At 38.7% G+C, this 21108-nt stretch overlaps 2 protein-coding genes across 3 annotated transcripts in view; both read left to right on the top strand.

Moving 5' to 3' along the window:
• BBS4 (Bardet-Biedl syndrome 4) overlaps positions 1-21108 on the top strand; it is a 57215-nt gene that overhangs the window by 20686 nt on the left and 15421 nt on the right. For both annotated transcript variants that reach the window (XM_041740020.1, XM_041740019.1), the window contains exons 3-6: positions 15231-15310; positions 18648-18711; positions 19944-20055; positions 21033-21105. In XM_041740020.1, coding sequence (XP_041595954.1) covers positions 15231-15310; positions 18648-18711; positions 19944-20055; positions 21033-21105 — 329 coding nt within the window. The remainder of the gene's footprint in view (positions 1-15230; positions 15311-18647; positions 18712-19943; positions 20056-21032; positions 21106-21108) is intronic.
• Positions 8246-9635, top strand: LOC121482234 (dnaJ homolog subfamily A member 1-like). The gene has a single exon (XM_041740055.1). It carries the CDS (start codon positions 8278-8280, stop codon positions 9469-9471), a length of 1194 nt encoding a protein of 397 aa, XP_041595989.1. The 5' UTR covers positions 8246-8277; the 3' UTR covers positions 9472-9635.

Raw genomic sequence — 21108 nt, 5'->3', positions numbered from 1 at the left:
CCAACATGGAGCTTAAACTCACAATCCCAAGATCAGGATTGTGTGCTCTACTGGCTGAGCCAACCACACACCCCCTAGATTTTATTTTTAAACTACCTATGTATTTTAAATACATCAGGCATATATGAATCTATTCTTATTCTAAAAACTTTGAACAACTTCAAGGAAGCTAAAATACTCCTTAAATCATCATCCAGTCCAGAGGTAATCATTATTACCAGTTAATGTGCTTTATTTAGACATTTATACTGTTTTTGTGTATATGTATATAGCAATATAAATATATAGTTTACTGTTGTGTGTGTTTTATGTAAATGGCAACTATGATGTTTTTTGCTAGGTTGGTATATCTTGGAGGGCTTTCCATGTCACTAGGTCAAAATCAATTCGTTTTTTTTTTTTTTAAGATTTTATTTATTTATTCATGAGAAACACAGAGTCAGAGATACAGGCAGAGGGAGGAGAATCAGGCTCCATGTGGGAGCCTGATGTGGGATTCGATCCTGGAACATTGGGATCACATCCTGAGCCGAAGGCAGACGCTCAGCTGCAGGCGTCCCCATTATTTTTTTTTTTCAAGATTTTATTTATTTGAGAGAGAGAAAGAGCAAGTATGAGCAGGGGAGGGGCCGAGGGAGGAGCAGACTCCTTGCTGAGCAGGGAGCCTGACTAGGGGCTGGATCCTAGGACCCTGAGATCATGACCTGAGCTGAAGGCAGATGCTTACCTGAGCCACCCAGGTGCCCCTACTTCATTATTTTTTAGATATATGAGTTCATACTATAGATATGCTATAGTTTCTCCTCCTTTTCATAACATTTAAAAAAAATTTTTTTTAATTTTTATTTATTTATGATAGTCACAGAGAGAGAGAGGTAGAGACATAGGCAGAGGGAGAAGCAGGCTCCATGCACTGGAGCCCGATGTGGGATTCGATCCCGGATCTCCAGGATCGCGCCCTGGGCCAAAGGCAGGCGCCAAACCACTGCGTCACCCAGGGATTCCTCCTTTTCATAACATTTAAATTGTTTGTAATTTTTCACTGTTTGTCATAGTGGACATCTGGGAAGAAAAGTATGCACATGTAAAATTTTAATAATTCTGCCAAATTACTCTCCAAAATGGCCATTTATATTTTTACTATGAATATGGAGTACCTATAACATATCCCTCTTTATTGTTTTTTATGATGTTCACAAAATAATAGCAGTAAGCAATGTGGAATACAGGGTTGTAAGAGGGATCTGTTCATCTTTTTCAGACCTTGTTTTACATGAGTTGCTTTCAGTAGTAAATAATATAAAGTGGCTTGTAAACAATAAGGAATTTTTCCAGTTAATATAAGAGGAAGTCCAGAATTAGACTAGGATTGGTCAAGTGATTCAGTGATCTGTGAAGCCCTAAGATCTTTCTGCCTTTCCACTGTGCTGTGCAGTGCCTGCTTTTTCCTGAATCAAAGCTGCCAGTAGCATTTAGCATCCGTTTTTCCAATGCCAGAGATATGGTCTGGCTTCCTAATGGCTTTCTTTTAAAATAGGAAAGGCCTTTTTTCCCCCAGAACCTCTTAGGAATACTCTTTTCGTTGAATCAGATTAATACATTTGCCAGTAATGGACAAGAGAGATAAAATTACCATTGATTAATTTAATTTAATCAACTGATAGGGAGTGAATTTTGAGGAGTCAAGGGTAATCATTGCTGGTTGCAGAGCACAGACAGATAAGTATATGGATACATAAACGAGGATGCACAGGAGGCTGTCTCACTGTCTTCTCTCTGGCACAGTGTGGTTTGAGGAATCGCCAGCACTGAACTTGCTTCTGTTTCTGTCATGTGCTTCATCTGTTTTTATTCTGAGACTCTGCTTGTAGTGCTACTAGTGATTCCTTCTTTTACTTTCCTTTGCCTTTTATGATAAAAACATTTCAAATAGTGTAAATATCCGAATCACACATTTTATATTGTACAGGTTTATAAAATGATGGACTCTGAAGAATAGAATATCAGAAAATTGTTTTGTATAAAATTGGTTTAAGTATTACTCAGTAGTTTCTCTTGAACTCAGATGTCAAATTGGGTTTCCAGTTAAGATGGTGCAGTACACGCAAGTTTTTTGGTCACTCCTACTCCAGATACAGTGCAGCAATAAAGAATAAAATGTCAGTAGAAAAAATACACACAGTCGACCTGAAGGAAAATTGTCTTTAGGCAAATAGACTATTACAGAAAAAGGAAAGGATAAGGGTTTCTATTTTAAAATATGTTTGTGATTTTCTGATAGAAAAATCAATATAAGTTCATCATAGAAATTTGGAAAATATGAGGAATATAAAGAAAACAGGATATCAGTCTTAAGAATTAATGAAATTTAATTGATGGATTAAAAATTAAAGTAGTATTTTGAACATAAAGCTCTCATATTTCACTGTGAACTCTTTAGGTGTCTTATTAACCTGTAGTTCAGATTTTCTCAACCTTGGCAGTATTGACATTTTGGGCATGATAATTCTTTATTGTGGGAGAGGCCCTATATATTGCAGAATGTTAACAGCATCCCTAGCCTCTACCTAGTATGAGTTAGTAGTACCCAGTTATGACAACCGAACATTTCTAGATATTGCCGTATGTTTCTAGGGTACAAAATTGTTCCTAGTTGAGAACCACTGCTCTGGTTAAACAGTATGATACCTGAAGGCTAAGACAGGAAGCTGATAAATTTAACATGAAGAATGCACACAGAAGTTGCATTAGCAAGCAGAAAGACTTCCATCTGGGATCCCTGGGTGGCGCAGCGGTTTGGCGCCTGCCTTTGGCCCAGGGCGCAATCCTGGAGACCCGGGATCGAATCCCATATCAGGCTCCCGGTGCATGGAGCCTGCTTCTCCCTCCGCCTGTGTCTCTGCCTCTCTCTCTCTCTGTGACTATCATAAATAAATAAAAATTAAAAAAAAAAAAAAGAAAGACTTCCATCTGAACAAGCAGTAGTCAAGGACATTTTTCTAAAAGATTTTATTTATTTATTTGACAGAGAGAGTGAGCAAGTGAACATGAGTAGAGGGAGGAGCCGAGAAGGGGCAGAGGGAGAAGCCGACTCCCCACTGAGCAGGGAGCCCAGCATGGGGGCTTGATTCCAGAACCTGGGATCATGACTTGAGCTGAAGTCAGACGCTTAACTGACAGAGCTACCCAGGTACCCTAGTCGAGGGCATTGTGACTGAGAAGCTCTGAGTCTGGATTTGGGTGCTGTCCCCCAACACACCCACCCCTTAGCCTGAGAGGCTCATAATCCTCACTTGACTCTCTTCTTGAGGACGGTGAGTGCCAACTGTGGAAGGGGTAAATGACTTTCTATTTGGAGTTTTTGTCTAAATATATCTGGACTTTTTCAAGAACAAGGAACTTATTTGGAATTGTTTATCAGAATTACTTGATAGTTCTGGAAAATAATATCCTACATGGGGCTACTTAAGTCCTCTTCATTTTTCCCTATGGTATGACCTCAAGTGGCCTTTCTTCTGGCTTTCAGTTGAGGACCCTATCCATCATTGAGGTGAGTGAATTGATTTCCTTCATGGGTATATTTCCTTTCTTTAGGGAGTCTCCACTGGAGACCTCTTTCATTTTGGGTTGGCTATAACCCAGGATGAGTTTTGTCTACAACCCGAGACAATATATTTACTTGTGAGAAACTTGATCTCAGCTTGAGATCTCAGCTTGCTTTCAGAGTATTTTTGCAATAGAAGAAATTTTTTTTTTCATATTGTGGCAAAATATATGTCCCATAAGATTTACCTCTTTAACCATTTTTAAATGGACACTTTAGCAGCATTAATTACATTCACTGTGTTGTACAACTGTCACCACTATTTCAAAAGCTGTTTCATCACCCCAGAAACTATGTACCTATTAAATGATAAATCTATTTCCTCCTAACCTTTAACCCCTGATATCCTCTGTTCTAATTCTATTCCACTGAATTTGCCTCTAGATTCTAGTTATTCATATAAGCAAAATCATACAATATTTGCCTTTTTGTGTCTTGCTTATATGCTATTTAGCATAATGTTTTCAAGGTTCACCTGTGTTGTAGCATGTTGTACAAAATTGCATTCCCTTTTAAGGCTGAATAATATTCCATTATATATATATATATATATATATATATATATATATATATACACACCACGTTTTGTTTATCAGTTTATTTGTTGTTGGACATTTGGGTTGCTTCCTTAGAGTTCCTTTTATTTTTATTTTTATTTTTATTTTTTTATAATAAATTTATTTTTTATTGGTGTTCAATTTGCCAACATACAGAATAACACCCAGTGCTCATCCCATCAAGTGCCCCCCTCAGTGCCCGTCACCCATTCACCCCCCCCCCCCGCCCTCCTTCCCCTTCCACCACCCCTAGTTTGTTTCCTAGAGTTAGGAGTCTTTATGTTCTGTCTTTCTGATATTTCCCACACATTTCTTCTCCCTTCCCTTATATTCCTTTTTTTTTTCTTTTTAATTAAAAAATTTTTTTTTTTAAATTTTAGGTAGGCTTCATGCCCAACTTGGGGCTTGACATCATGACCCTGAGATTAAGTCACGGGACTGAGCCAGCCATACACCCCTCCAAAGAGTATTTTTAATGTGTCAGTAGTTATTTTCTTTCTTTCTTTTTTTTAAGACTTATTTATTTATTTTAGAGTGGGGAGAGGCACAGAGGAAGAGAGAATCCCAAGCAGATTCCCTGCTGAGCCCAGAGCCGGATGCAGGGCTCAATCCCACCATTTTTCTGACCCAGATCAGACCCAGAGCCAATGCCCAACTCACTGTGCCAGTCAGGCATCCCATAATGTGTCAGTAATTCTTAAAGAATTAAAGGTTGTGAAGGTTGGGAATGTTACAGATATTCTGGTTACGTATCATTTTCTTTCTTTTTTTTTTTTTTACATATCATTTTCTACACTATATATAGCAGTTTCTTCTCAGACTAATTTCTACCTATATATCTGATACCTGTATTTCATAGGTATATGCTTTTGACTTCATTAATATCATTCCTTTTTCCTATGTTTCAGTTCTTGTGTATAGAGAACTGTAGAGGTAGAAGACTATTTATTTATTTATTTATTTATTTATTTATTTATTTATTTATTTTGGTAGAAGACAATTTAGATGTTACCTAATTCAGTTTACAATTCACATGAAATTGCTCTCATAGTATCTTTGATAAACAGTTATCTCACTTCACTGTTTCTACTGTAATAGTGAATTAACTTTTATTGATTTGCTTTGGAAGGGATAGTCAATCCTAATTGTCTCCATATCTTCAACTCTTTTGTAATCTGGCATTGCCCTACTACTCCACTGATTAAATTGAGCTGAGCATTGGCATTTTTTTATGGTAAAATATACAGAACATAAAATTTATCATTTTAACCATTTTTAAGTGTACAGTTTTGTGGTATTAAGTACATTCACATTGTTCTGCAACTGTCACCACCATCCATCTCAAAACTTTTCCATCTTTCAGAAAAAATTTTTATTTTTTATTTTTTAATTATTTTTTTTGAGATTTTATTTCTTCATTTATGAGAGACGCAGACACAGAGGGATAAGCAGGGTCCCTGTGGGGAGCCTGATGCTGCACTTGATCTAGGACTCAGGGATCACAGCCTGATCCAAAGGCAGATGCTCAACTATGGAGCCACCCAAGTGCCCTTCTTCTTCCTTCTTCCTTCTTCCTTCTTCCTTCTTCCTTCTTCCTTCTTCTTCATTAAAGATTTTATTTATTATTCATAGAGACACAGGCAGAGGGAGAAGCAGGCTCCCTGCGGGGAACCTGATGTGGGACTCAGTGCCAGGACGCTGGGATCCTGTGCTTCCATCTTGTGGCTGTTGTCAGTAACACTGCTATGAACCTTGGTGCACAAGTGTCTGGTTGAGTCCCTGCTTTCTTTTTCATTTTTTCTTTTGTGTTTTTTAAGAGTTCGGCTTTTTGTTATTTTTATGTTACAAGAAAATATGTTAAATAATTTAATACTATAATTGTATTATAATTAAATATGTTAAAAACATTTTTGGTCAAATAGACCAAAGCATATGTTAAAAACATTTTTGGTCAAATAGACCAAAGCTCCTCAGCTTCTTCTCTCTTGCTTCTTCTTCTCCTTCCTCAGCTTCTTCTCTCCTCACCTTTATTATGCTTCCTCAGCTTCTTCTCTCCTCACCTTTATTATGAACCTTCTTCCTCCTCAGCTTCTTCTCTCCTCACCTTCTTCTCAGCTGAGAGCAGTAGTGAGCCTCCTGCTGGGGCAGGCCCATCACCCTTTGACTACAGATGAGGCTCCCATGTGGACAATGGCTAAAGCCTTTGCACACAAGCCTGGTCAGAGAGGCTCAGCATTTACTTTGGCTGTGTGAATGAGAGCATTGATCTTATCCTCTGTAACCGTCCCCTCATCATTGTGCAGGAGGAGAGCCCAGGAGATGCAGGTGAAAGTGTTGGGCTGGCAGCTATAAGTGTTGGGCTACCAGGATATTCGCAGGATGAAATGAGGGGGCTTTACTGCAACATGGCCTTAGCTTCCTGGGAAGGACCAAGCACTTCAGCGGCAAATACAGAAACAGGCTCCCTGTTTTCATTTGTTTTGGGTATATACTCAGCAGTAGAATTGCCGGATCATATGGTAATTCTGTTTGATTTTTTTGAGAAACAAAGCTGATTTTTAATTTAAATGGAAGTGCTAGTAAGATCTATAAATCTTTTTTTTTAATTTTTTTTATTATTATTTATTTGTGATAGTCATACAGAGAGAGAGAGAGAGAGGCAGAGACACAGGCAGAGGGAGAAGCAGGCTCCACGCACCGGGAGCCCGACGTGGGATTCAATCCCGGGTCTCCAGGATCGCGCCCTGGGCCAAAGGCAGGCGCCAAACCGCTGCGCCACCCAGGGATCCCAAGATCTATAAATCTTAAACGCCCAACTCTTCTTCTTCTTCTTCTTTTTTTTTTTTTGATAGAGAAAGAAAATGTGTGCATGAGGGGAGAGAAAGAGAGAGAATTTCAAGTAGACTCCATATCCAGTACAGAGCCTGACTCAGGGCTAGATTACACGACTCTGAGATCATGCCTTGAGTGGAAACCAAGAGTTGGATGCTTAACCAGCTAAGCCACCTAGGTGCCCCATAAGTGCCCAACTCTTGAATTTTGACAAACATAGATACTCATGTAATCATTACTCAGAACAAGGTAAGCACTTTTATCACCCAGAAAGTTTCCTCATGCCCCCGTCCAATCAGTCCTCCCTTCAGTTCCCTAGGCGGAGCCCTCCTGATTTCTGTCCCCATAAATTAAATTTGTCTGTGCTTGAAGTTCATACAAGGGGAATCATATCATATGTACTACTTAGCTTTAGGTTTCTTTTCCTCAGCATAAGGTTTTTGAGATTCATCCATGTTGCTATAATGTATCAGTAGCTTTTTATTTTTTAATTTTTAAGAAGTACTGTCTAATGTTCCATTGTATGACTTAATATAGTTTATCCATTCTCCTGTTGCTCAACATTTGTGTTGTTTCTAGTTTTTGACCATTATGTAAAAACTTCTGTGAACATTCATTGCCACATTTTTTTTGTGTGTGGGTGGCATGTGTTTTCCTTTCTCTACAGTAAGTACCTAGGGAAAGGAATTGCTGGGTCATATATAAAGTGTATGTTTTTGCTTTATAAGACACTGCCAAAATGTATAATTGTACCCCCCCCCAGCAGTTATGAGATTCTGGTTGCTATAAATTCTTTGGTACTATCAGTCTTTTTCATATTAGACATGTTGGTAGATATGTTGTAGTATCTTATTGTGACTTTAATTTGCATTATCCTTATGACTGGTGAGGTTGAGCACTTTTTCATATACTAACTGGTCATTTCTTTGTGAAGGAAATATTCAAGGCTTTTGCCTATTTTTAAACTGCATCATTTGTTTTATGATGAATGTCTTTTGTGTCTTGTCTAGAGAGTTTTACTCTTAATTGCAGACTGAGCTGTGTGCCCCTCCTCTTCTATACTAGTATTGTAGAAATTAATCTTTAGGTGGAGGAGGTATTTAATTTGATTCTTGATACTGTTTTTAATAGTGTACATAAAGAACAGTGCATAAATCGTATTCGTGGAACTTTCCAGAATGCTCGGTGAGACGCGGAGGAGCGGCGGCTGCCCGAGCTGAGCCCAGCAACACGCTCCTTCCCGCTCCCCCACACCGGCTTCGGTCCTCTCACCAGCTGTAGAAAATGGTGAAAGAAACCACTTACTATGATGTTTTGGGGGTCAAACCCAATGCCACCCAGGAGGAACTGAAAAAGGCTTACAGAAAACTGGCCTTGAAGTACCACCCTGATAAGAATCCAAATGAAGGAGAGAAGTTTAAACAGATTTCTCAAGCTTATGAAGTGCTCTCTGATGCAAAGAAAAGGGAATTATATGACAAAGGAGGAGAACAGGCAATTAAGGAAGGTGGAGCTGGTGGTGGTTTTGGCTCCCCCATGGACATCTTTGATATGTTTTTTGGAGGAGGAGGCAGGATGCAGAGAGAATGGAGAGGTAAAAATGTTGTACATCAGCTCTCAGTAACCTTAGAAGATCTATATAATGGCGCAACAAGAAAACTAGCTCTGCAAAAGAATGTGATTTGCGATAAATGTGAAGGCCGAGGTGGTAAGAAAGGAGCAGTCGAATGTTGTCCCAATTGCCGAGGTACTGGAATGCAAATAAGAATTCATCAGATAGGACCTGGAATGGTTCAGCAAATTCAGTCTGTGTGCATGGAGTGCCAGGGCCATGGGGAACGGATCAGTCCTAAAGATAGATGTAAAAGCTGCAACGGAAGGAAGATAGTTCGAGAGAAGAAGATTCTAGAAGTGCATATTGACAAAGGCATGAAAGATGGCCAGAAGATAACATTCCATGGTGAGGGAGACCAAGAACCAGGACTTGAACCAGGAGATATTATCATTGTTTTAGATCAGAAGGACCATGCTGTTTTTACTCGACGAGGAGAAGATCTTTTCATGTGTATGGATATACAGCTGGTTGAAGCCCTGTGTGGCTTTCAAAAGCCAATATCTACTCTTGACAACCGAACCATCGTCATCACCTCTCATCCAGGTCAGATTGTCAAGCATGGGGATATCAAGTGTGTGTTAAATGAAGGCATGCCAATTTATCGTAGACCATATGAGAAGGGTCGCCTAATCATCGAATTTAAGGTAAACTTCCCCGAGAACGGCTTTCTCTCTCCTGATAAACTTTCTTTGCTGGAAAAACTCCTACCTGAGAGGAAGGAAGTAGAAGAGACTGATGAAATGGACCAGGTAGAACTTGTGGACTTTGATACCAATCAGGAAAGACGGCGCCATTACAATGGGGAAGCATATGAGGATGATGAACATCATCCTAGGGGTGGTGTTCAGTGTCAGACTTCTTAATGGGGCTGGTGAATAACACTGCTGCTGGCATTTTATATACAGTAGTGGATGAGTGAAGGACTATAATCATAGCTCACTACTTGCTATTGTTTTTGTTTTAATATTCAACTATAGTAGTGTTTTAAAAGTTAAATGAAGAATAAACTCAAATATAAAAGCTCTGACTTTGCCCTGTATGTATGATGACTTCAGTGTGCAAGATAAGTTTAATACTGTAAAAACTACTTTTAAAAAATCTCCCTAGCGTTTGTTAGGCCATACCTTGTAATTGATTGCAGCTGTATGTATATGAAACAGTTCAGACTGAAATGCTAGGTGTATGTATTGACTTCAGTGTATGACCCTTAATTGTTAAGCTATGAAGTTAAAACTTGTATTTAATTGGCAATCAGACAATTTATTAATTTGTAGAGAAGTGTTGGTCTGTAGTTACGTTAAGTAGGATTCATTGTGATGCCTCTGCATTTTATTGCCTCAACTGTTACTTGAAGATGGCATGCTATGTAATTTGGCCTGTGGTATCAGTGATAGAAAGGATACCTCTCTAAAGAAGTGGTTTATTATATGCTGCTGCTTGAGGGCTTGCACTTGTAGAATTGCATTCCCTTCTGTGCCATCTTTTTTTTTTTAATCTATATATATATATATATATATATATCAGTCCTGGTTACACTTTTTTTCCTTCTCTTTGGACCATGATAAACTTCAGAGTAGTGACTTCAGGAGCCAGGGTAACTTAGAGTGAAGAGACATTTACGTGGAGAAGTTCATTTGCATGTATGAGACAGGAAGGTGTCTTCTAGGTATGTGACAGGCTTACTTTAAACCATTTAACTTATGCTCCGAAGTAACTGTAATTTCATGTTGGTAGTATAGCAAATTATGATGAATAGCTTTAATTGTATGTTTAAAAGTCATGTTCACAAGCTTAAATCTGGAATCAGAATTAAGCAATTGAAATGTATGAATGTCTCCTTAATATACTGATTACAAAGCAAAAAAAAAAAATCGTATTCATATAGCTCAATACATTTTCAAAAGGTCGATGAATCCATCTATCCATCTTGATTAAGCTATAGAACATCATCAGCATCCCAGAGGCCTCCCTCATGCCCCCTACTGGTCATTACTCCTCTCAAAAGTGGTTTCTTACATTCAACTTGTTGCGTAGATCAGTTTTGCTGTGCTTTTGAACTTAGGATCAACAATTATTCAGTATTTGCTTAAGAAATATATTTTTCATTGTTATATAGTATCCCACTGTTAGGCTATACCCTAGTTTATTCAGTTTATTCTTTCTGTCTTCCTTTCTGTTCTTTTCTTCCTTCTTCCTGCCTTCCAAGATTTTATTTATGAGAGAGAGAGAGAGAGAGAGAGAGCGAGCGCGAGTGAGCACATGCAAGGATGAGCAGGGGGAGGGGCAGAGGCAGAGGGAGAGGGAGAAGCAGGTTTCTCCTGAGCAGGGAGCCAGATGCGGGGCTTGATCCCAGGACTCTGGGATCATGACCTGAGCTGAAGGCAGCCACTTAAATGACTGAGCCACCCAGGCACCTCAGTTCAATTTACTCTTTTTTTTTTTAAGGTTTTATTTATTTATTCATGAGAGACACAGAGAGAGAGGCAGAGACATGGGCAGAGAGAGAGGCAGGCTCCCTGCAGGGAGCCGGATATGGGACTTGATCCCAGGACCTTGGGATCACGCCCTTAGCCAAAGGCAGACACTTAACCACTTACCCTTAGTTTACTCTTGATGAACATAGGGAAACTTTCATTTTAAGATGTTATGTATGCATAATGTCACCATGACATCTTGTACATGTGATTTGAGTACATGTATGTACCTAGGAGTAGAATTGCTTGGTCACTTGGTCACAGGATATATTTAGGTTCATTAGATATAAGCAAACAGTTTCCAAGTATGTTTAATAATTATATATACTTATGGAATATATCTAAGTAAATCATATAAATAAAAAATATAAATACATATAGGAGGATACATACACACTCAGGCACCCCTAAAAAGGATAAAATGTAATTATTAAGTTTTGATTTGAGGAAGTAAAATAGGGTATGTAGTAAAACCATAATTGATCTTTTTGACTTTTTCATTCTTCCTCATCCTATTTAAGCTCACAAGAAGTAAGCAAGTTGGGTAGCAAACAATTTAAGAATAATAATTTTTTAAAAGCCAGCTTCTATTTATCTTGAGGTGAGTACTGATGTGGTCCAGTCTCCTCCTCTTTCATCATCATTTATGAACGGAATTGAGGTTTCTGCTGATTGTGGGCCTGGGTGCCCTCAGATCCACATTCCACACTTTTCCCTTCTTTGCTGTGTATTATGAAGAGCCCAGCATTGCAGGCTTCTTTCCTTTCCATGCCCCTGTGTCAGCAGTTTCTGTGTCAGCAGTTGTCTGGGTTAGCAAGTGGGGGGAACTGGCAGGAGATTGGAGGCCAGGAAGAAGGAGAACCCATGGCTTTCCTCTCTCTCTGCTTGGGGAAGTTGGAGAAGTGAGGTGGTCTCTGGAAGCATCTTCTGTTGCTTCAAGCCATCTTGTTTTTAGTGTTTTCCTGATAACTTCGGTTGTGGATGCTGGTGACAACACATTTCCTCCCCTTTTCCTTCCAGGTGGTAGCTTTTTGCTCCCATACTAACCTCTGATTTGTCTCACTGTTCCCTTTTGGGCCTCTCATTTCATTCATCACCGTTCATGCCATTGAAATCCCTATGTTTTAAATTCTCAAGTGGTTTCCATCTTCCCTTCTTAGACCCCGACTAATACAGAGCTCAAACTGATAGTAATAATGTCTTACATTTATATTCGTCTATACATTTATATTCGTTTCAAGATTTGTTCTCTTTCTTTTAATTCCAGTATAGTTAGCATACAGTGTTATATTAGTTTCAGGTGTACAATATAGCTATTCAACAATTCCATATATTATTCAGGGCTCATCAAGATAAGTGTACTCTTATCCCTTTATCTACTTCCCCCATCCTTCCCCCTCCACCCATACTATCAGCTTCCTTTCTGTAGTTAAGAGTCTGTCTTTGGTTTATCTTCTTTTCCCCCTTTGTTTTGTTTCTTAAATTACACATATAAGTAAAATCATATGGTATTTATCTCTTTCTGACTGATTTCACATAGCATTATACCTTCTAGATCCATCTATGTTGTTGCAAGTGGCAAGATTTCATTCTTTTTTATGGCTGAGAAATATTCCATTACACATACACACACACACCCCACACCCCATATCTTTATCCATTCATCTCTTGATGGACGCTTAGACTGCTACCATATCTTGGCTATTGTAAATAATGCTGCCATAAATATAGGAGTGCATATCTCTTCAAATTTGTTTCTTCATATTCTTTGGGTAAATATCCAGTAGGGGGATTGCTGGATCGAAGGTTATTTCTATTTTTAACTTCTTGAGGAACCTCCATACTGTCTGCCACAGTGGCTGTACCAGTTTGCATTCCCACCAACAGTTCACAAGGGTTCCTTTTTCTCTACATCATCACCAACACATGTTGCTTCTTTTGTGTTATTGATTCTGACAGTGTGAGGTGATCTCTCATTGTGGTTTTGATTTGCATTTCCCTGATGATGAATGAGGTTAAGCATCTTTTCATGTGTCTGTTGGCCATCTGTATGTCTTCTTTGGAGAAATGTCTGTTCTTGTCTTCTGCCCATTTTTTAATTGGATTATTTTTTTGTGTTCTATAAGTTCTTTATATATTTTGGATATTAACCCCTTGTCAGATATGTCATTTGCAAGTATCTTCTCCCATTTAGTAGGTTGTCTTTTGTTCGTTTCCTTTGCTGTCCAGAAGTTTATTTTGATGTAGTCCCAAAAGTTTATTTTTACTTTTGTTTTCCTTGCCTCAGTAGATTTGTCATATCTTTCAATGTCCCAAATAATATGTTGAGGCAGAAAAGTATTATAAGTCCTATTATAACATGAGGAAATTAACATTTATTGGATGACCACTTTCAGATTTTTCGTAATTTTCCACTGAAAATTATTGAGGGAAAAATGGAGGCCCAGAGAAGCTAAATAATTTGCTATAGGTCCCGAGAAAGCTGGTACTGAATCAGGATGGGAATTCTACATAAAAACAAAACAAAACAAAACAAAACATGTGCTGTATCTCCTCATCCCAGAATAGATCCTTTACCAAAGAAGACTTTATTTATACTTTAAAAAGTCTTAGTCATTTTAGAAAAATTTTCAACTGAAAATTCAAAGCACAGTAATTTTCTGCTCAGCCTTCATATATCCAGGATGTCATTCCCTAGCATTAATCAAAATTTAATATAAAATGTGAGTTAGGGACATTACTAAGAGATTTTGGCACCTAGGGCAAATTATAAGGGAGAAGAATTTTTGCAGTTGTCATGTTTACTTGGTTATGTAATTGTTTCACATAGAAGTGTTTCTTCCTTCTGGCATAGAAAAGCATATCCATACTTTCATAATTTTATCTTATAAATTCCATTGATATTCCCTGTTCTTGGGAAGGAGTAAGCAGCATTAATTATTGTGTTCTGGCACCATTGACTCTGGGTCATAGTAAACTTTTTTCCTTCCTGTCATATTATGGATCTACAAATCTTAGGTTTCCTGTTGATGTATCTCTTAAGGTTATGGGACAGAATGATGACAAATATTTAGAAATTGTTTCCACCTGTTTTCCTGCTGTATTCTTTCTTTTATATTTTTAAAAGGGAATATTTCAAATATGTATTAAAGTGTATAAAAATATGAACATCCGTGTACTCACTGGCCAGATTTAATAAGTGTAAACATTTAGTCATGTATAGTTTAGAGGTCTGTGTGTGTGTGTCTGTGTGTGTGTGTGTATAGAATTAAAACATTAAAGAGTTAAAGTCTCCTTTTTCTTTTTGAGAGAGAGAGAGAGAGAGAGGTGTGTATGGAGGAGCAGAGAGAAAGAATCTTAGGCAGGTTCCACGCCTAGAACAGAGCCTGATGTGGGGCTCGATCCCAGGACCCTGAGATGATGACCTGAGCCAAAATCAGGAGTCAGATGCTTAACCAACTGAGCCACCCAAGTGCTCCTGAAGACTCCTTTTTAACTTTCCTCCCTCCCCCTTCCTCCCTACTTCTGTCGGTGTGAAGCCTTCTCTTTTTTTCCACAGAGGTTTTTCTTAATGTATTTTTACCCATATTTTTAAACTTTTAAATTCAAAAGGATAGTAACTCATTTTATGGTTTATCAGAAATTGTTTTCAGTGACTCAGTTAAAATTTTTTTTGGTCATTGTTGCCTTCTCATTCCTGGGCAGCAGTATAATGTTTTACTTGCTATTGCTAGGATTGTGTTTAACTATTTTACCTTTGATCTATCAAATGGGACATTAACTGTGTTATGTTTTGTTTGTAATATTCCTGAAATATCCTTTAGAGAGTCGTCTACTCACCTTCGATAACCAGGGAGAGAGAAAGGGAGAAGAGACAATGATTTTATTTTCTTCAGGCCAAGTTATGGTCTGAGAAACTGACAGGATAGGCTGAAAAAAACCGAAGAGAAGTATATATTCAATGTATAATAGTAGGACAAATATCTTTAGTTTAAAGATCTAGACATTTTTGATGTATGATATTCTTGTGATCAGCAGCATGAAGAATTTAATGTGCTACTGCAGTAGGATTGTAGTCACATGTGAGCACAATGCTAAAGGAGAAAACCTAATAATGACTCCGTTGTCTGTCAAAATATGCTCTCCAGCTCAAGAGTTTCCAATTTTGGAGAAACAGAACTGGTTGATACATCTCCACTATATCCGGAAGGATTATGAAGCATGCAAGGTGAGTGATTGTAAAGATAGACACCGTAAGAGGCGGGCTTTGTTAGGCAACTAACAGAATGTGTCACACAGAGTTGTGGCAGTTTAAATCCCACTAATAATGTACAAATTCCTACACTGTGTGTCTCCCCACCCTTTGTGTATCAGTTAGCTTTTGCTATGATAATGCTGCTTAACAACCTCAAAATTTCAGTGGTTTCCATTAACAAACATTTAGTTATTGCCCATGGGCCTTCAGACTGGCTGTGGGTTGCCTGGGTCTGACTGTAGGCTGGGGGTCAGGTTCAGGTGTCCTCCATGTGTCTTCTCATTTCAAGATGTGGATGAAGGAGGAGCCACTGTCTGGGACTTGTTGGTCTCTTGGTGGGGGGCAAATGCTCAACACAGCATGGTATTTATTTACCTTTTTGATCTCTGGGTAGGTTAAAAATGATATTTCATTGAGTATTATAATTCTCTTATTATGGTGAACATGATCATTATTTGTATATTTAAAAACTATGTGTATTTCCTTTTTCTCTAAACTGTATCTTTGGTAACATCTATGACATAGCAATACTAAACGTGCAAGATATATCCTTCATTTTGTCTTTTTGGCGTTCAGAACTTTGCACGCTTCTGAGGTTGTAGTTTTAAATCTGGCATTTGTACCTGTGGCACTGGACAGAACTAGCCATGTTTAGTACCAACATGAATCTCAGAAGGTTTCTTTCTCTCCTGTGATATTATCTTTTTCTGGTTTCCCTTTTCCTTTTTTTGACAACTTTTTCTGTTTCCTATTTTTTTTATTTATTTATTTATTCATGATAGTCACAGAGAGAGAGAGAGAGGCAGAGACACAGGCAGAGGGAGAAGCAGGCTCCATGCAGGGAGCCTGACGTGGGACTCGATCCTGGGTCTCCAGGACCAGGCCCTGGGCCAAAGGCAGGCGCTAAACCGCTGCGCCACCCAGGGATCCCTCTGTTTCCTATTTTTGGCTTCTCTTCCTCATTTATTTCTTAAGAGTTGGGGATGTTCCTAGGTCCTCTCCTTGATCCCTTTGTCTGCTCATTTCATACATTTCTTTCTGATCTTCAGACCAGTTTGAAACCTGATGCTTCACAGGCATTTCAAATTTAGCTTTTCTGTAGCTGAATTTATCTGCTTTCCTCCAACCCTGTTCCTTCTCCTGTACTCTTTCGCAGGAATAGATACCATCTTTCACCCATCTGTCTGTGTCAGAATCCCCTGATTCATTTTCCCTAGTATATTATAGATAATCAGTAAGTTCTGGAGATCCTTGTCTACTGTCTCTTGAAATTGTCCACTTTATTCTCTCTCCGTGCTTTAGTTAATTCTCATCATTTTTGTTTAAATTACTGTAAGAATTCTTACACCAATCCTGCCTCCTTTCAATCTGTTTTCAACAGTGCTCCAAAAATGACTTTTCTATAAAGCAAATAGAATTGGGGTCCTTCCTGCTTACAGAGCAAATAGCATCGGGTTACTTCCTGCTTACAGAGCTTACAAACTTCTCAACTTCTTTATGGCTCTCAACTTATTTAGCTTGGACTTGGAAGATCTCCTTTAGCCACCTCAGTTTCTCCTCCAACCCCTGTCAACACAGGATTTTAAAACTGTTGACTCCAGAAAGCCTTCCTTGAATCTCTAAGTTGACTCAGGTGCTTGTTCTCTGAACTCCTGTCTCATACTGAGCTCAGCCTGTCACGGGAGGAAGGTAGAGCCTGTATTTTGCCATCAGAGAGCACCTGGCATCTACAGTGATGCCCAGAAATCTTTTCACGTTTTCTTTAGCTTGCCTAGATTCTAGATAAGGGTTGGGAAACTTTTTTTGTAAGGGGCCAGATGGTAAATATTTTGGGCTTTGTAGGCCACAGTCTCTGTTTCATACTCTTCATCTTATTTTTTTATAACCCTTTAAAAATGTGAAAACTACTCTTAGCTTGAGAGCTTTACAAAAACAGACTATGTAGCTCAGATTTGGCCTGTGCGCCATTGTTTGCTGACCCTTGTTCTATAAGCAGCCATGAGAGAGTTGAAATTTAAAAAAAATTCCAAACGCACATTATTAGTAATTATTTGTATTCTAGATTTCTTACATATGCTCCTTGACCATGTCTGCTTTTTTCTTTCTTTTTTAAAAATTTTAACTTCAATTCAGTTGACATATACTGTATTATTTGTTTTATTTATTAAAGAGAGAGCAAGCATAAGCAGGTGGGGAGGGGCAGAGGAAGATGGAAAAGCAGATTCCCCACTGAGCAGGAAGCCAGATGTGGATCTTAATCCTAGGACCCTGGGATCATGACCTGAGGTGACAGCAGACATCCAACCGACTGAGCCACACAGACACTGCATCTGTTTTGTTTCTTAAATTCCACAGATGAGTGAAATCATATGATAATTGTCTTTCTCTATCTAATTTCGCTTAACATAATACTGTCTAGTTCCATCCACGTCATTGCAAATGGCAAGACTTCATTCTTTTTGAGACTACTATTCCATTGTATACAAATACCACATCTTCTTTATTCTTTGATCTGTCGATGGACATCTGGGGTCTTTCTGTAGTTTGGCTATTGTGGATATTGCTGCTATAAATATTGGGGAGCATGTGCCCCTTTGAATGACTGTATCCTTTGGATAAATACCCAGTAGTGCAATTGCTGGGCCTTAGGGTAGCTATATTTTTAACTTCCATACTGTTTTCCGGAGTGGCTGCACCAGCTTGCATTCCTACCAACAGTGTAAGAGGGTTCCCCTTCCTCCACATCCTCACCAACATCTGTTGTTTACGGAGATGTTCATTTTAGCCATTCTGACTGACTGTAAGCTGGTATCTCGTTGTGGCTTTGATTTATATTTCCCTGATGCTGAATGATGTTGAGCAGTTTTTCATGTGTCTGTTGGCCATTTGTATGTCTTATTTGGAGAAATGTCTGTTCCTGTCTTCTGCAGATTTCTTAACTGGACTTTTTGTGTTTTGGGTGTTGAGTTTGATAAGTTCTTTATAGATTTGGGATACCAGCCCTTTATCTGATAAGACATTTGCAAATATCTTCTCCCATTCTGTAGGTTGCCTTTTTTGACTGTTTCATTTGTTGTGCAAAAGCTTTTTATCCTGATGAAGTCTCAATAGTTCACTTTTGCTTTTATTTCCCTTGCCTTTACACACTAGGCTAGCAAGAAGTTGCTGCAGCTGAGGTCAGAGAGGTTGCTGCCTGCGTTCTCCTGTAGGATTTTGATAGATTCCTGTCTCATAGCCCACGTCTACCTTTTCTTAAAAACATTTCAAGACACTGAACTATTACTCAGAAGTATATTTCTTCCTCTTTCAGGCTGTTATCAAAGAGCAACTTCAGGAGACTCAGGGCTTATGTGAATATGCTATCTATGTCCAAGGTAAGATATATATATTTCTTCTCTTCTTGCTAGAGAAATGCATACTTTGTCTAGGTTCTAAAAGAAGAGCAAACTACTTACGAAATATTTTATTTTATTTTTTTTTATGAAACACTTTAAATTCAAATGTTCTACAAAGGTCTTATTCAGTATTACATTGTTTGAAATCAACATAATTCTTGTGTGGGATTTGACCTCAGAAATGACTAATTTTATTAAGAGTTGCTGCTGTCCTTCCCCTATTTCTCTAGTGTCTGGCTAGTGTTTTCAGAGTGAATGTTAGGGTCCCTGCTTCAGGCAGCAGCTTCAAGCCCAGAAGGGGCTTCTGGAAAGGCTCCTTGTAGTCAGGCTAAGAGAGATGAGGAAAGGCTTGAGGATTTTTTATAAGGGTGGTAGGATGAAGGGAAGAAGCCTAGAGGTATAGAGGATAAAGCAGGGAATAGATGAAATTTATCAAAAACCAAATATAGGAACCACTGACTGAAATTTTACCCTTTGGCATCTTTAGTTTTTCTAGGAATTTCCCTTTTGATTCTTTGATGTAAATGAATGGTTTTGTTTACTATTTATTGGATTGATAGCCTTCAGATTAATATACAATTTTGTGACATAATTGGTAAGATACTGACACACCTAGGACATCATGGCAAAAAAAAAAAAAAAAAAAAGTGCTCCTTTTTTACCAATATTACAAGTTCCAGACTTTCAGTGCCTTGTAATACTTAAACATGTCAATTTTTCTGAAAACTTAAGCCTGGGAAAAATGGCCGATTTGCATTGGTTGCTATACTGAAAGCCAAGTCTGAAATATTAGTGCACTTGCGGCCAGAATCTCCTTGATTGCCTTTTCTCTGTTTGAGTGTTCTCAGGAAGCAGCTAGATGGATGTCTGAATTATCATGATAAATAGAGTGTTTGATGGGGAAGCCCAGGAATATCCTTATTATGAAGAACTTGTGGGATAATTTGCAAGGCAGCTGATTATCCATGTGGTGGATGCTGGGAATGGAGGAGTAGGTGGCTCTGAGATACCTTCTTAGAAAAAGTTTTAGATTGTCAACAATTTTGCTACTTGTTCAGCCTACCTGAGGTCCTATCTGATTGTGTTAAAGATACAGTTATCCAAAGGATTCCTTTAGTATGATTTAAGTCCCTCTTCTTCAGTTTTTCTGATATGAGACTGTTCTCCCAAGAACGTGATGATTTATTTCTGTGTTTTCTGTCTCTTGGCAGCATTAATATTTCGCCTGGAAGGAAATATCCAAGAGTCCCTAGAACTCTTTCAGACGTGTGCTGTTCTCAGCCCTCAGTGTGCTGATAACCTCAAACAGGTGGCCAGATCTTTGTGAGTATTTGCTGCCTGCAAGCCCTGGGGCATTCACAGAGAACCACGTAGAATGCGTTCTCAGGTGCAGTGGCTGCTTCTGGCAGCCTCACCAGCCTGCGGATACAGAGAGGGAGAGTTGCTCCATAGAGATACTGGATCCACTTTGAAGAGTGGACTACTTTTGAAATTTGAGAAAATGAGTTATCAAGTATGAAGGAACTGAGTATTTCAAACATTGTATAGTGTAGAGGGATGAGGGAACACTGATACTGTTTATCATATAATTAGTGATATCTTGTTACCTCGATCCCCTCTCTTACTGGCAACCCGTAGAATTCTTTTCATCTGCTGTTCTAATACTTACTAAAATGCTTGACATAGTTAAGTTTTAGTAAGTGTGTGTCAAGTGGATGCCCTGACACTTCCTGGATGCAGTCAACCTCCAGTCTTTATAAACTGTTAGGTACGCTGATAGTTTTTCTACTCCAGAGCCATAAAGTATCCCACGGGGTCTCCAGCCCCACTTTCTTACCTACTGTCATCCATTCTTGTGCCGTCTTTGCATAGAGCCTGGATTGCCTGTGCCTCTCTTCAGAATCGGGATCTGATATCAAGGCAAGAGATTTAGTCTTGGAAGGGAAGGGCATGTAGATGGTGATGAATGCTTGCTTAACAGGCAAATATACTTTGGCTTGTTTCTTTTTTGTTCTACATTTGTGGTATGTTGCAGAAAATAAATCACAGAAGACTTTCACTAAAATCAGTGTAGAATGAGACCAAGACTGTGGGCCAGCTATCAGTGCAGCCCCTACCAAAAGAGCTTCTGTTGTTGATAAATACCAACCTCATTGGCCAAAGCAGCACAGCCAGCTAACAGGGAAGAGACTTCCAGAATTTTCTCCCAGATGGAATATGGGTCAAATGAGGGGACTAGTGGAGTTAGTCCTGTAAAAGCTTTGAGTTAATAGTTACAGAAAGTCTTATCTTTTCCACAGATTTCTTTTGGGAAAACATAAAGCTGCCATTGAAGTATATAATGAAGCAGCTAAACTTAACCAGAAAGATTGGGTA

This window comes from Vulpes lagopus, chromosome 2 (assembly GCF_018345385.1).
Source record: "Vulpes lagopus strain Blue_001 chromosome 2, ASM1834538v1, whole genome shotgun sequence".
In the NCBI taxonomy this organism is placed as follows: Eukaryota; Metazoa; Chordata; class Mammalia; order Carnivora; family Canidae; genus Vulpes; species Vulpes lagopus.
Note: the sequence above shows the minus strand (reverse complement) of the source record. Positions and strands in the feature narration are given on the sequence as shown.